The following is a 17,217-nucleotide window of genomic DNA, read 5'->3' on the forward strand; positions in this document are numbered from 1 at the left end:
CAACCTAAACTATACTCTACAGCTTTTGGGATACCTCAACACCAAGAAATACTTTTCAAAGACCATTTCAGAGCAAGTTACTTTCTTAATCTCCCTCCTAAACCTATTTTCAAACTTGTAGTACTTATCTTTTTCATCCACAACTATACTTTACAGCCTTTTGGATACCTCAACACCAAGAAATACTTTTCAAATACCATTTCAGAGAAAGTTAATTTCTTAATATCAATTCTAACCAATTTTAAAACTTAAATTAATTATCGATTTCACCCAACAAGATATTAATCAGCCTTACTGATAAATAAAAACTAATAAATACTTTTTAAATACACTTTCAGAGCAAGTTAATGTCTTAATGTCTTTCGTCATCTCATTTTATCAGGCTAAGAACTGATCTTTGTAACCCACATACTCAATGAAAAAGAAATTAGTTTTTAATCAATTCTTTTTTTCCAAATAATATAAAAATTTTCCACTTCGGTTCAGATTTTTCTCAAGGGAATGAAAAAATTTAAAATAATGTTCCAAATTTTCTCAACAAAGTGAAGAAAAGTTTTTGATCTCTTCTGAATTTTACCAAAGAACACGCTCCAATTCTAATTTCTCCAGAGAAAACAAAATCTTCCAATTCAGTTCTTTATTTCACAAAGACATAAAGAAATTTAAAGTTCAATTCTAATTTTTCGATGGAAGATAGAAAAAGTAATACCAAACTTGTGAATATTTTCATGGAAGATGAAAAGTTCTTGTCCAATTTCAAATTTTCTCAACGAAGTGAAGAAAAGTTCAAGTTCTCTTCTGAACTTTACCAAAGAACACACTTCAATGCTAATTTCTCCAGAGAAAACAAAAATCTTCCACTTAAGTTCTTAATTTCACCAAGACATAAAGAAATTTAAAGTTCAATTCTAAATTTTTCGGTGGAAGATTGAAAAAGTAATACCATACTTGTGAATATTTTCCCGGAAGATAAAAAGTTCTAGTTCAATTTACAATTTCCTCAACGAAGTGAAGAAAAGTTCAATTTATCTACTGAATTTTACTACAGAACACAATACAATTCTAATTTCACCAGAGAAAATAAAAATCTTCAACTTCAGTTCATTATTTCACGATGACATAAAGAAATTTAGAGTTCAATTCTAAATTTTTCGGCGGAAGATAGAAATAGTAAAACCATACTTGTGAATATTTTTATGGAAGATAAAAAGTTCTAGTTCAATTTAAAATTTTCTCAACGAAGTGAAGAAAAGTTCAAGTTCTCTTCTGAATTTTACTAAAGAACACACTTCAATTCTAATTTCACCAAAGAAAATAAAAATATTCCACTTAAGTTCTATATTTCACAATGACATAAAGAAATTTAAAGTTCATTTCTAAATTTTTCGGTGGAAGATAGAAAAAGTAATACCAAACTTGTGAATATTTTCATTGAAGATTAAAAGTTCTAGTTCAATTTAAAATTTTCTCCACGAAGTGAAGAAAAGTTCAAGTTCTCTTCTGAACTTTACCAAAGAACACACTTCAATGCTAATTTCTCCAGAGAAAACAAAAATCTTCCACTTATGTTCATAATTTCACAAAGACATAAAGAAATTTAAAGTTCAATTCTAAATTTTTCGGTGGAAGATGGAAAAAGTAATACCATACTTGTGAATATTTTCCCGGAAGATAAAAGTTCTAGTTCAATTTACAATTTCCTCAACGAAGTGAAGAAAAGTTCAAGCTCTCTACTGAATTTTACTAAAGAACACAATTCAATTCTAATTTCACCAGAGAAAATAAAAATCTTCCACTTCAGATCATTATTTCACAATGAAATAAAGACATTTAAAGTTCAGTTCTAAATTTTTCGGTGGAAGATAGAAAAAGTTATACTATGATTGTAATTATTTTCCAGTGAAGATAAACAGTTTCACTTTAATTCTAATTTTCTTAAATTCAGTTCCGATTTTTTTCAAATATATAAAAAATTTAATTTTTTTAAGTTAGTTTAGGTTATCTTATCATGAGCGCTCATGATAAGTTAACCTAACCTTTTCCGGCGAGTATGGTTAGGTTAGGCTAGATTAAGTTAGGTTAGGTTAAGATAGGTTAGGTTAGCCCACGTACGCTTCACTTAGGTTAGCTTAGGCTAGGTGAGAGACAGGCAAAAAGTTAGGTGTATGATTAGGTTAGGTTAGATTAAGTTAGGTTAGGTTAAGTTAGGTTAGGCTAGATTAGCCTACGTACGCGCTTGTACGTAGGCTAATCTAGCCTAACCTAACTTAACCTAACCTAACTTAATCTAACCTAACCTAACCTAATCATACACCTAACTTTTTGCCTGTCTCTCACCTAACCTAAGCTAACCTAAGTGAAGCGTACATGTGCTAACCTAACCTAACTTAACCTAACCTAACTTAATCTAGCCTAACCTAACCATACTTGCCGGAAAAGGTTAGGTTAACTTATCATGAGCCCTCATGATAAGTTAACCTAACCTAAATTAAACAATTTAAATGTTTAATCTCTTTGCAAAAAATCGGAACTGAATTTAAGAAAATTAGAATTAAAGTGAAACTTTTTATCTTCACTGGAAAATAATCACAATCATAGTATAACTTTTTTCTATTTTCCGCCAAAAAATTTAGAACTGAACTTTAAATTTCTTTATGTCATTGTGAAATAAAGATCTGAAGTGGAAGATTTTTATTTTCTCTGGTGAAATTAGACTTGAATTGTGTTCTTTAGTAAAATTCAGTAGAGAACTTGAACTTTTCTTTACTTCGTTGAGGAAATTGTAAATTGAACTAGAACTTTTTATCTTCCGGGAAAATATTCACAAGTATGGTATTACTTTTTCCATCTTCCACCGAAAAATTTAGAATTGAACTTTAAATTTCTTTATGTCTTTGTGAAATTAAGAACATAAGTGGAAGATTTTTGTTTTCTCTGGAGAAATTAGCATTGAAGTGTGTTCTTTGGTAAAGTTCAGAAGAGAACTTGAACTTTTCTTCACTTCGTTGAGAAAATTTTAAATTTAACTAGAACTTTTCATCTTCCATGAAAATATTCACAAGTGTGGTCTTACTTTTTCTATCTTCCACCGAAAAACTTAGAAATGAACTTTATATTTCTTTATGTCATTGTGAAATATAGAACTGCATTGGAAGATTTTAATTTTCTTTGGTGAAATTAAAATTGAATTGTGTTCTTTGGTAAAATTCAGAATAGATCTTGAACTTTTCTTCACTTTGTTGAGAAAATTTTAAATTGAACTAGAACTTTTTATCTTCCATGAAAATATTCACAAGTATGGTATTACTTTTTCTATCTTCCGCCGAAAAATTAGAATTGAACTTTAAATTTCTTTATGTCATCGTGAAATAAAGAACTTAAGTGGAAGATTTTATTTTCTCTTGTGAAATTAGAATTGAATTGTATTCTTTAGTAAAAGTCAGTAGAGAACTTGAACTTTTCTTCGCTTCGTTGAGGAAATTGAAAATTGAACTAGAACTTTTTATCTTCCGGGAAAATATTCACATGTATGGTATTACTTTTTCCATCTTCCACCGAAAAATTTAGAATTGAACTTTAAATTTCTTTATGTCTTGGTGAAATTAAGAACTTAAGTGGAAGATTTTTGTTTTCTCTGGAGAAATTAGCATTGAAGTGTGTTCTTTGGTAAAGTTCAGAAGAGAACTTGAACTTTTCTTCACTTCGTTGAGAAAATTTAAAATTGGACAAGAACTTTTCATCTTCAATGAAAATATTCACAAGTTTGGTATTACTTTTTCTATCTTCCACCTAAATATTAGAATTGAACTTTAAATTTCTTTATGTCTTTGTGAAATAAGGAACTGAATTGGAAGATTTTTGTTTTCTCTGGAGAAATTAGAACTGGAGCGTGTTCTTTGGTAAAATTCAGAAGAGATCAAAAACTTTTCTTCACTTTGTTGAAAAAATTTGGAACATTATTTTAAATTTTTTCATTCACTTGAGAAAAATCTGAACCGAAGTTGAAAATTTTTATATTATTTGGAAAAATAGAATTGATTAAAAAATAATTTCTTTTTTCATTGAGTAAGTGGGTGAAAGATATAAGCCATTAATGTGGGACAATGGGCCTAGGAGTGACATTAAGAAATGATCTCGCTCTGAAATGGTCTTTGAAAAGTACTACTAAGTTTTGAGTTATGAGAAAATCTGTAGAATCCAGGTGTATATGAAAAACATACGAACTTCACGATGCAAAATAGGTTTAGGAGGGACATTAAGAAAGTAACTTGCTCTGAAATGGTATTTGAAAAGTATTTCTTGGTGTTGAGGAAACCAAAAAGCTGTAAAGTATAGTTGTGGGTGAAAAAGATAAGTACTTCAAGTTGGAATATTGTTTTAGGAGTGAGATTAAGAAAGTAACTTGCTCTTAAATGGTATTTTAAAAGGATTTCTTTGTGATGAGGTATCCCACAAGCTGTAAAGTATAGTTGTGGGATAAAAAAGATAATGGCTTCCAGCTGGAGAAGTGGTGTCGAAGGGATATTCAAAAATTAACTTGCTCTGATATAGAGAATGAAATGTACGTATTGGTGTTGTGGTACTCAAAAAAATGTAAAGTATAGTTGTGTATGAAAAAGATAAGTACTTCAAGTTGGAAAATGGGTTTAGAAGGGACATTAAGAAAGTAACTTGCTCTGAAATGGTCTTTGAAAAGTATTTCTTGGTGTTGAGGTAGCCAAAAAGCTGTAAAGTATAGATGTGGGTGAAAAAGATAAGTACTTCAAGTTGGAAAATGGGTTTAGGAGTGAAATTAAGAAAGTAACTTTCTCTGAAATGGTCTTTGAAATGTATTTCTTGGTTTTGAGGTAACCAAAAAGCTGTAGCGTATAGTTGTGATGAAAAAGATAAGTACTTAAAGTTGGAAAATGGGGTTAGGATTGTAATTAAGAAATTAACTTTCTAGTATTTCTTGGTGTATAGGCATCAAAAAGCTGTAAAGTATAGTTGTGGATGAAAAAGATAAGTACTTCAAGTTGGAAAATGACTTTAGGAGGGACATTAAGAAAGGAACTTGCTCTGAAATTGTCTTTGAAAAGTATTTCTTGGTTTTGAGGCATCCAAAATGTTGTAAACTACAGTTGCGGTTAAAAAAAATAAGTACTTCAAGTTGGAAAATGGGTTTAGGAGGGACATTAAGAATGTAACTTGCTCTGAAATGGTCTTTGAAAAGTATTTCTTTGTGTTGAGGTATCCAAAAAGCTGTAAAGTATAGTTTCGGGTGAAAAAAAGAAGTACTTCAAGTTGCAAAATGGGTTTAGGAGGGACATTAAGAAAGTAACTTGCTCTGAAATAGTCTTTGAAAAGTATTTCTTGGTGTTGAGGTAACCAAAAAGCTGTAAAGTATAGTTGTGGGTGAAAAATATAAGTACTTCAAGTTGGAAAATGGGTTTAGGAGGAATATTAAGAAAGTAACTTGCTCTGAAATGGTCTTTGAAAAGTATTTCTTGGTTTTGAGGTATCCAAAATGTTGTAAACTACAGTTGCGGGTAAAAAAAAGATAAGTACTTCAAGTTGGAAAATGGGTTTAGGAGGGACATTAAGAAAGTAACTTGCTCTGAAATGGTCTTTGAAAAGTATTTCTTGGTGTTGGGACACTCAAAAAGCTGTAAAGTATAGTTGTGAGTGAAAAAGATAAGTACTTCAAGTTGCAAAATAGGTTTAGGAGGGACATTAAGAAAGTAACTTGCTCTGAAATGGTCTTTGAAAAGTATTTCTTGGTGTTGAGGTATCCAAAAAGCTGTAAAGTATAGTTGTGGGTGAAAAAGATAAGTACTTCAAGTTGGAAAATGGGCTTAGGAGGGACATTTAGAAATGAACGTTCACCTATCTTTTCATTGGAAAGTATGTCCGGGCTCTTAGTTTTACCTAAATCTGTTAATTTGAGGTGTGGTGGTATAACATTAGGACTTCTACTTGGACAGTGGGTTTGGGAGGTTCAATTCGACTGTAAACTGCTCTTAAATGTTATTAAAAAGTATTTCTAGGTGCTGTTGTACCCAAAAAGCTGCAAATTATAGTGGAGGATGAAAAAGATAAGTACTTCAAGTTGGAAAATGAGTTTAGGAGGAACATTAAGAAAGTAACTTGCTCTGAAATGCATTTTGAAAGGCATTTCTTGGTGTTGGGACACTCAAAAAGCTGTAAAGTATAGTTGTGGTAAAAAATATTTGTACTTCAAGTTGGAAAATGGGAGTTGGAGGAACATTAAGAAAGTAACGTGCTCTGATATTGTCATTGAAAAGTATTTCTTGGTGTCGAGGTGTCCAAAAAGCTGTAAGGTCTAGTTGTGGTTGAAAATGATAAGTACTTCAAGTTCCAAAATGGGTTTAGGAGGGACATTAAGAAAGTAACTTGCTTTGAAATGGTCTTTGAAAAGTATTTCTTGGAGTTGAGGTATCCAAAAAGCTGTAAAGTATAGTTGAGGGTGAAAAAGATAAGAACTTCAAGTTGGAAAATGGGTTTAGGAGGAACATTAAGAAAGTAACTTGCTCTGAAATGCCTTTTGAAAGGTATTTCTTGGTGTTGGGACACTCAAAAAGCTGTAAAGTATAGTTGTGGGTGAAAAAGATAAGTAATTCAAGTTGGAAAATGGGTTTAGGAGGGACATTAAGAAAGTAACTTGCTCTGAAATGAACTTGCTCTTGGTGTTGAGGTATCCAAAAAGCTGTAAAGTATAATTTTGGGTGAAAAAGATAAGTACTTCAAGTTGAAAAATGCGTTTAGAAGGGACATTAAGAAAGTAACTTGCTCTGAAATGGTCTTTGAAAAGTATTTCTTGGTGTTGAGGTAACCAAAAGGCTGTAAAGTATAGTTGAGGGTGAAAAAGATAAGTACTTTAAGTTGGAAAATGGGTTTGGGAGGGACATTAAGAAAGTAACTTGCTTTGAAATGGTCTTTGAAAGGTATTTCTTGGTGTTGAGGTATCCAAAAAGCTGTAAAGTATAGTTGTGAGTGAAAAAGATAAGTACTTCAAGTTGTAAAATGGGTTTAGGAGTGACATTAAGATAGTAACGTGCTCTGAAATGGTCTTTGTAAAGTATTTCTTGGTGTTGAGGTATCAAAAAAGCGGTAAAGTATAATTGTGGATGAAAAAGATAAGTACTTCATGTTGGAAAATGGGTTTAGGAGGGACATTAATAAAGTAACTTGCTCTGAAATGGTCTATGAAAAGTATTTCTTTGTGTTGAGGTATCCAAAAAGCTGTAAAGTATAGTTGTGGGTAAAAAAGATAAGTACTTCAAGTTGGAAAATGGGTTTAGGAGGGACATTAAGAAAGTAACTTGCTTGTCTTAGTCGATTACGTCATTCTATGCCCATGTATGGACTCCCGTCATGACCTTCTGATAGGGTTCTACCGATTATGTAATCAATTTCTCAGAAATCCATTTTCCTAGTCGATTACGTCATTCTATGCCCATGCATGGACTCCCGTCATGACCTTCTGATAGGGTTCTACTGATTATGTAATCAATTTCTCAGAAATCCATATTCCTAGTCGATTACATAATTCTAAGCCCATGTATGGACTCCCGTCATGACCTTCTGATAGGGTTCTACTGATTATGCAATCAATTTCTCATAAATCCATTTTCCTAGTCGATTACGTCATTCTATGCCCATGTATGGACTCCCGTCATGACCTTCTGATAGGGTTCTACTGATTATGTAATCAATTTCTCAGAAATCCATTTTCCTAAGAAACAACAAATTAATTCCCCTTTCTTAAATCAATAATTCCCCTTCCCCTTTCTTAAATCAATAATTCCCCTTAGAAACAACAAATTAATTCCCATTTCGTGATATATCAATCAATCTTGACATCACCTGTCAGACATTATTAAACTTCGCCTGGAAACAATTTGATTAATGATTGACAGTACTTGGAAAAAGAGGTCATTGACCCCATTACGTAATCTTTCTCCCTAGGGAGGCTATGCCCATATAAGGAGCCCCGTCACGAGTCAATAAGGCATCTCTACTCTCAAACTCATCAAAACTAACTAGTTGATAATGTGTTGCAGTTTAAATTATCCTTAGCGTAAGATTAGGAAATGTCAAGATACATTTTTTATTTAGTTATATTTACATTTTTTTCGAAACCAATGGGACTCCACCTGAAAAGAAATTTCTTGCACTTGTCAGAAATAAAATAGTAATCGACCAAAAAATTTGAATATTTTCAGAGCTGAAGATACAACAGATATTATTGAAAGTATTTTGGAAAACATACCAAGGAATTTAGATAAAGAAATAGCACTCGAAATGGCAAATGAAATGGTTAAACGGGAGCAGTGGCAATCAGCAGTCCAATTATATGCTATCGGAGGAGAGGTAAAATGACTTATAAATATCTTCCTTGTCGTTATGATTCTACTTTCCTTTCAGTATACTAAACACATAACTTAAAAATAATAACTCGGCGAAGAAAAATTCGATCAAACCCAAGAATGTGTTGATATTTTAACCGATTGATGGAACATTTTTATAGATTATTATATTTAAAAATATGGATAAATTAAGGCACAATTAAGAAGCCCAAAACACAATTTGTCACATAATTCAACTTTTTAGCATTTTATTCAAATTAGTCAAAAATTGTTTTCTATGAAAAAAAAATTTTCAACAAAAATAAAGAGCTATCTTAAAACCTAAAGCGAAGAGAAACAAAGTCATATAATAAGCCCAACTTAAAACCAACAGAAATTACCACAATTAAAAGTGGGGCTACCGTCCCTTTAAATTAGCTGGAGACTATAGTGTTATTTGCGCTTCACTGAAAACGATTTTTATCTTAAACAGTGTGCTTTTCAACAATAACAATGAAAAGAGAAAATAATAATGTAATTAAACGTCTATGAAAGAGTGCTATCGTATATAGGAATGGGCTGCCGCTCCCTTAAGCCCCCCTGAAAGGTCTGTGTCTTTTGCACTTTACTGGAAACACCGTGCATTTTTAAAATTACGTTTTGTATTTGTAAAAATATTGTAAAAGAAAAGGAAGAGAATCACAACCCTAGTCAAGGCTACAGGAAGAAATTTCTCTTAGAAATATACATTCATTAATTTGAATTTAATTTTACTATTTAAAGAGGCTAGTTTCTTGGTAAACATATTTCTGTCTAATTATATTTAATTTAATATTTACTAAACAATATGTTTAGTTTGCTGAGGCAATATTTTTAATTAATGAACAATTTAAAAAGAATTTGTTTTGCTTAAAGAATTAATTTCAGTTCCTGTTTTTAATTCATCTAGTACTATTAATGGTTAATTTTTGGGATATTTGAAAAGTTTCTTCTCAGATTTTGGTGAAGAGCTAAAATGTCGGACAGCAACTGAACCGTTCCGATTAAAAACCAGCATAATATTTCGTCTTCTCTTGGGCCGTGGCCACCCTGACAATATCTTGTCGACAGCCTTTAATCCACTATTTTATTAGAAGAAATTTTTAACGTTATGATTTTTGTTATAACTTTTTTAAATAAATGCATGTATAGGTCCATGTATGTATATGCATGCATAAACAGGTTGCATGTATAGGTTCTACAAGTTTCAAAACCTTCAAAATAAAAGCTCTGTCCTATATTTTTACGGGGAGCCTACGGTTTACCCAGGAAATTCCCACCTTGCAAAACCCCACCGACAATCCTCCCCCCTCCCCTGTGGGAAACTCCTCCCCTTCCCCCCGCAAAATTTTTCCCCACGGAAAGTGCCCTTGGAAGAATTCCCTCGTGGAAAATTCCCCTACAGGCAAAATTGAGCAGCCACAGAGAAAGATAGGGTTGGGGGAATTACCCGGGGGGTTTCCGGGAGGTTTATTTTCACGGGGAGTAATTTTTCACGGGGAAGATTTCCAGGGAGGGGTGCCTAGACCCGCTCTTATGTAATGAACCAAAAATGGATAAGAAATCTTTTTCGTTTTTTTCTCGATTGCTTGAAACTTGCATCCGTAAGTTCCTGGGCCAAGGGGCCTTAATGCACAAAAGAGTTTAAGTTAGGAGACGGGACTTCCAAAAACGGTGCTGAAAATGAGCCGAAATGATTTTTTTGTTCGGCTTGAAATATATATATTTGTAAGTCCTTGGGACTTCAATGCGCAAAAATTGGAAAAAATTTGTTCACCTGAAATTCGGACCAAAAGAAATTTATTTTCTGAATAGCTTAAAACCTATAATCATAAGTTCCTGTCCAAAAGCGAGAAGGGGCTCCCTAAAAATGGGCCCAAAAATTGGTAATTTGTTGTATTGACTTGAAACCGATTAGAAAACAATTACCCAGTTTCGGGTCCATTAACCCATTTATGAACTGCGGCGTAAAGAGCAGGTGCCTTGGGGCTGGTAGCCTCCCTCGTATGGAAGAAAATCTACCTTTAATTTGAGTTTGAATGCCACTTTTTATTTTCAAAACCAAAAGCTTGCTTTTTTTAGATAAGGATTTTAAAAGTTCGTCACAGAACCTGAAAGAGCTAGCTCTCGCTGATAAACCCAAGCTTTTAGAGCGATTAAAACATTCACATTTTAATCTTCTTTGAATTTTTTAAACCAGTCGTAAGCAAAGTTACAAAAAAACTGTCAGTTTTTTTATGTCTGCATCAGACCAGTTACAATCTATTTATCTTGTCCTTTTTATGCATGAATTGTTCTTCTTCTTCTTCTTGTTTCGTTTTTTAGGTCGAAACAGCAGTCTCACTAGCAAAGACACATCAGCTAAGGCTATGTTCCAGTACTTTAGAACTTTTTGATATAAAAGATGATGTCAGTGATGATGGAAAGACGGCACTTCTTGAAAAAATAGCTGAACTCTGCATGGACAGTGGGCTCTACTCTGAGGCGGCCCAGAAATACAACCAGTCTGGAAATAAAGCTTCAGCTATTAAAGCCCTTGAAAAACTAGGTGACATAGAAAAAGTAATTATCTATGCTTCGGCTGCAAGACACGCTGAAGTCTATGTGTCTGCAGCTAATTACCTTCAAAGCGAAAATTGGAAGCTTAATAAACACTACGAGAAGACTATCATTAGTTTCTACACGAAAGCAAAAGCATTTGATCATCTGGCATTATTCAACATATCTACAGCACAGGTAATAAACTAGAAGTTTATATTATAATATTATAAGTTATATATTATAATATTATATAGTTATATTAGTTATATTAGAAGTTATAGTTATGTTAGAAGTTTATATTATAAGTTATATTATAATAAACTAGAAGTTTATATTATAATATTATAAGTTATATATTATAATATTATATAGTTATATTAGTTATATTAGAAGTTATAGTTATATTAGAAGTTTGTATTATAAGTTATATTATAATAAACTAGAAGTTTAAAACATGAAGAAATATTTCAATTCCACTTGATAAATTTTTTTTTGTGTGGAAAGTAAAGATTTATGGTACTTGTATGATACACCCCCTACCGCTCAAGTTGTTCATGCACTGGCACACTGTAAAGCGGTCTCTTTCGCTAGTATCTTTCAACTTAGCGTGAGAAAAGCAAAGAGAAGTGATAGAATAGGTGGGAAATATATAACTTGGGCTATATATCTGCACATTAGGGGGTTGGGGGTAAAATATTTGGTCAGTGTGAAGTCAGAAAACAATTTTTACTTCATAATATCAGAACTGTAGCTTTTGTAGCTAACACATTTTGCATCCAGACCCGCTGTACACCCCCCCTCCTTAATGTACAAATATATACCCTAAATTTGTTTCTAAAGTATTACATTTTATCATACTCAGGTATATTTATTAGAATTAACCTAGCTTCACTTCTTGAGCAGTAGGGGGTATATCATAAAAGTACCAGATTTATGTTAAAAAAACGGTAGTACCCAAATCATAAGCAGTGTTAATACCGCATATATCCTTTGCTCTTAACAATATAGCTTAGAATTTTCTTTAATTTCAGCAATATACATTTTAATTTTGTACTATTTGGTTACGATGCTTGGAGAATGGGCTTGGTCATAAGCCTAAAAAAATGCCTAAATGGGTAGAATCCATACAATTACTGTATAAGTTATATTTAATTTTAAAAAAAATGTTGCTCCTAAGGCAACAATAATTCAAATTATGGGCAAAGAAAGGGTATAATAACTTTCTATATGGGTATAGAAAGTTACTAAGACTGGAATGCGTCACCACATATACATTTTTACAAGTTTGTTGCCCAAAACTGAACTAGACTACAGGGGGAACAGGCAATGGACAAAGGAATGGCAAAAAAATAAAATGGTAAGCTTTGCGTTTTTGTCACACTTTTTTTTTAATTACCTCAGTTAGAACGGAGCTAAATATTTAATCGTTTCATGGGGAGAGCTAAATATTTTACCGCTTATAATTTTGAAGAGACGCAAAAATAAAAAAATTACAATTAAATTTCTACTTTTAGGCTTATGCTGAAGACGAAGAAGATTTCCTAAAAGCACTCTCCTACTCTAAAGACGCAGCGAAAGCAATTAGAAAGTTTTCAAATCTTTCAAGCTGCAAAGAAGCAATCGATAAGAAGATAAAAGCTATTAAGTCATTCTGTCAAAACAAAAGGTAATTTTAAAAGAATGATCAATTTGACGTGTTACTTCTGGTTTAGAACTCAAGCAAGTAGGACGGTGTTACTATGGCTGGAGCAATAGCAGCAACCTAGTAAAGAGCGATGAATGAAATTAGATCCTTCCAGAATTTAGAAAACTACCTAGAAGAAAACTTCTTTTTCAAAAAGAAGAAAAAAGTTTCTAGAGATTTCTAAGGAAGTCTTGGAGACAACTCGGGAGAAGGATGTTTTTCTTCCTTACCATAAGTACCCGGGCTAAGTGAAAAACTTAAAAGAATTTTACAAAGCAATGGTCTAAGGGTAGCTTTAAAGAGTAATAATACTTTGGGTAGTTTTCTAAATTCTAAGAAGGATCTAATTTCATTGGGGCAACAAAGTGGGGTTTATCAGATCCTATGTACTTGCAGAAGCTCATATGTGGGACGTACTAACCAGAGTTTGGAAATGAGATTATTACAACATAAAGATTCTATTTCTTCGGCTTTAAAACAAGATTCTAAATCTGAAGATTTTACTTCAGCCCTTTCAGAACACATTTTCAATTTTCCAGACCATTTTATTTTGTTCGAGAATGTCACTTTGATTTCTAAGGATCGGGGTTTAAAGCAAAATTTCCGTGAAACTCTTGAAATAAAGAAAATCTTATTCAAGAATATTGCTTTGAATCGGGATACAGGTGAATTTGGGCTGAACTCTATCTATGATAATTTATTAAAATCTGACAGACTAAGTTCAATTCACCCAATGTAGTTGACCTTTGTCCAAATGTTATATCATTGAATGCTTATGAACCGAATCCAAGAAGGTCAAAGAGGCTAGCTTCCGCCTTTTATTTGAAAAGAATTAGATATTTAAAAAATGTTCAGTTTTATTTGATTCCGTAAGTAAACCTTTTTTTAAATTGTTTTAATTGAGTTTAATCACACGTAATATACATTGTATATGTGACCAAAATATCTGGTATTTTTTGTGAATTTTCTATACACTGTCTATTAAAAAGGATTTTATCCCTATTTTGAACTTTTATTTTATCGTTTAAGATATATGTATAAAACATCTACTGAAGTGAGCAAATTGCATAATTTGAGGGTAGGCCTACTGCTCTTGGCGTTGCACTGATCTAGCTGAATAGCTGCGAAAGATATATTTCATGGACCACCTTTAAAATAGTCATCTTGACATTTTGATCAGATGACAGGTGGGTTTTCAGGGATGTCCAGTATACATGGTGCTATAGATTACCCATCTGATCAGTTTTGTCACTTTAAGAGCACAAGAACTTCCAATTCATTATAATAATAGTCCTTCTGTATGTATCGTTAACATCACTTCTGTATGATGAAGTCAGTAAAAATTGAAGAACCAAAATACACATCACGTTGCTTGTGATCTGACAACAATGTATTATAAAAATAAAACTCAAATGTAAACGATCTTTTGAACCTCAGAATCTCATTCCAAAAGTTTCAAGAATCTGTTCAATGCTGTTGTTGAATTTTCTGTGCAAAGATCTAAGAAAAAAGAATTAGCATAAAAACAAAAAAGGTGTTTTTGAAAACTGGATTAGTAATTTTTTTTTCTTCTTAACATGAATTCAAATTTAAGGATTTAAAATTTGATGGATTGAGAATGATCGGAAGAGAATGGAAATCCATCTTTAAGTAAGATCGTTAGAATTTGTTATTTTATACTTTTCTCAGTTTCTTGAATGTTTGATTTATTTCAAATCAGCTGAGAAAACTATGTTGACAGGCTACAGACCATTTGTTAGTGGAATGTATGCCTGATTGTATGCTTGTGTGTAGGATTATAAATCATATTTGGACACAGCGAGGAATAAGGCACTCTTTAAAAAAGCACTCTGTAAAGATTTATTTGTATTTATTTTTGTTCTTTGATTCAGAACTTAATTTCAGGTCAAGCGAAGAAATCTCTGAACTTCAGGAAGCGTTAAGCCAAATTGAAGCTACAATTAGCAGGCTTTGAATCTCTGTAAATACTTAGACTTTTTGTTCTAGGATTACAATAGTCCAACCACGTTTTGATATTCAAATTCTTCTACCAGAAGACCTAGAGAGCTGATTTGTATTATTTTTGTATTATTTAGCTGATTATATTATTGATAAATGGCAAATTCTATTTATCTGCATCTAGCCTATAGAGTGCAGTTTGACTTTCTGCTTGTTAGGAAACCTCCGATTTGCCATTCAATGTTTGGCTAGGAGACTTTTCTGTTTTTGATTCTGTTTAATGTTTGGTGACAGTGCAACACTCAATTTTTCGAAGAATCACAAGTGAAATTTTGCGTAAACTTTTAAATATTTGTCAATTTATTCGGTTCATTTTTTGTTAATTGAAGCAGATGATGTAAAACTTTCTATTTTTTCAAATAAGAATGAGACATATTATATATTTTAAAACTTAATTTACAATGCATTAAGCTTAAGCTATAGGCCCATAGACGTTTTTTATATATTTTTTTTTCAATTCGTTTTTCAGTGGACTTACAAGTTCTTAAAAATTTCCACATTTTTATTTTAAACTTGGCCACATATAGTCAATGTACAACTCAATAATAATAATAATAATATATTGAAAACCCGTCGTATACAATAAATGTACAATGACAGAGTATACGAAAATCCGAAAAGAGGAAACAAAAAGAAAATATACTAAAAAATAACAACAAAGCAACAACTTCTTAAATAGTATACAAAACAGTACGAAAAGAGAAAACAAAAAGATAACGTGCACAAAAATAACAACAGAAAAAAAAAATTCGTCGAAAATAGCAACAAGGACAACAACTTCTGAAAGGAGAAAAAAAAGAAAACAGAGGAAAAATTAAACAAGCAAACTTGGTCAGTTGTGCTTTAGAATTGCTGGTTTTGTTTTTTGCCGGCTAATAAGTGTCAACAGATAGATTTGGGTCCGCTAGATTATAGCGCCGAATCAGAAAACTATTTTTTGCCCAAGGTGGCAATTTTAGTAGGTACTTGGCGAAACGGAAGAATAAAGAGCGGATTTTAGATTTTTCACGGTTTGCCAATAATTTCCAGAAATATATGTGGCAGAGCAGTAGCGTTGTAAATACTTGCCAGCAGTGAACGGTTAAATCTCAAAGTGGATTCAACGATCGAAGCATAGGAGCTGGAAATTCGCCGTTCAAGATGTGAGATCAGGAGGGAGCGGGTATGCTGTAATGAGGTACTGAGGAACTGGTTTTACTGAGCAATCACCTAGTGTGACATTAGTAGGAGGGTCATTCTTCCAACTGTAAAGCAAGACTTGCGACTTTTCGGAGTTAAATCTCAGACCGACTTTCTCGTAATTGGACTGCAGACATGAGAGTATTTCTTAAAGGCGGTTAAGCGTCCGGCTGAGGTTCAGTGCGTCATCAGCATAGCATACTAGGGAGATGTCAATGGACCTGAGAATGCATGATGAAGGACAGCTGTCTTGAGGCTCAATAATGTAGTTGTTGAAGAAATTGGGGGATAAAACTGCCCCCTGACCGGCACCTTTAAGGACTGGTATCATAGCTGACCGTGGGGCTGGCGGAAGGCCTTTGTCGGGAGGGAGCTTGAGTCACACGCAAAGGCAAAAGTAAAGATCACGGAAAGCCCGAATGATATTTGAGTTCACTCCTCTTTTAGCTGAGTTTAGCAACATAAGCGCATGAATCAATGAATCAAACGCTCTCTGTAGGCCTAAGCCACCGATAGCTAGGCTTTCTCCTGATTTGTGTGCAATATAAAAGACATATTTTGGCCAAGGAGGAACAACGTAAATTTTTGTATATACTAAAATATTAGTAAGCTTATTTTTACCATCAATGTTTGGCCTTTGACTCTCTTGGGGCCGAATGTACTGACCCTCATAAGACAAGAGGATTTAACGTACTGTTTTTTTTTGTTTTTTTTTTACTTCCTTTAATTTTTACTTTTTTCTTTATCCTGATTTAAAGATATAATATAGACCTCACAAAAACGCGACAGAAAGTATTTTGATTACACTACTAGCTTTATCTTTTTTTGTTTTTTTTTTTGCCAGATATGTAAAAGACGTATGAGATAGCATGAAATAATTCTTTTTGTTTTACAAAGTATCTACTGCACAGTGCTGTTAATTTATAAAAATTAGGGGGATAAATGTGTTCTTTTTTTTGAATGTAGTGGGGAAATTTGTAATTTTCTTTTCTTTTTCAATGAAAATGCCAAAAAAAGGTATTTTTCAACGAAGTATTCACAAAAAATCTACTTCTAAAAATTTAGGAAGGCCGTTGAGAAAAATGCCTTTTTCCCCACCCATTTTACGCCAATACACTGCAAAATGTGTAGAGTCCGTATTTCAGCATCAAAGCGTTTACTAAACACCGTTCTTTTCAAAGGTAAAATAAAAAAAGAGGTCCTATGTAAAAGGAGTTTTTTTTTAAGAAATGAGGCTTTGTCAGAGAATCCACGTTAAACTGATCAGAAATTTTGAAAACATGTTAGGTGGTGGGAGCTTTTGCTCTAACTATTTCCTTTTACTACTTTTTTCTAACTATTTCTGCTCTTTCTATTTGACCCTTGTGTACTTAAATGCTTAACAGAATATTATTTTCTGACAATGCC

General features: G+C 32.6%; 1 protein-coding gene across 1 annotated transcript in view; it reads left to right on the forward strand.

Moving 5' to 3' along the window:
* Positions 1-14,676, forward strand: part of LOC148944287 (intraflagellar transport protein 140 homolog) — a 29,652-nt gene extending 14,976 nt beyond the window's left edge. Inside the window, exons 3-6 of the mRNA XM_089099826.1 lie at positions 8,226-8,373; positions 10,713-11,123; positions 12,443-12,594; positions 14,518-14,676. Coding sequence (XP_088955952.1) covers positions 8,226-8,373; positions 10,713-11,123; positions 12,443-12,594; positions 14,518-14,587 — 781 coding nt within the window. The 3' untranslated portion in view covers positions 14,588-14,676. The remainder of the gene's footprint in view (positions 1-8,225; positions 8,374-10,712; positions 11,124-12,442; positions 12,595-14,517) is intronic.
* The last annotated feature ends 2,541 nt before the right edge of the window (positions 14,677-17,217 follow it).

This window comes from Artemia sp. Qi Xiang Cuo, chromosome 14, assembly GCF_049724085.1.
Source record: "Artemia sp. Qi Xiang Cuo chromosome 14, ASM4972408v1, whole genome shotgun sequence".
NCBI classification, from domain to species: domain Eukaryota; kingdom Metazoa; phylum Arthropoda; class Branchiopoda; order Anostraca; family Artemiidae; genus Artemia; species Artemia sp. Qi Xiang Cuo.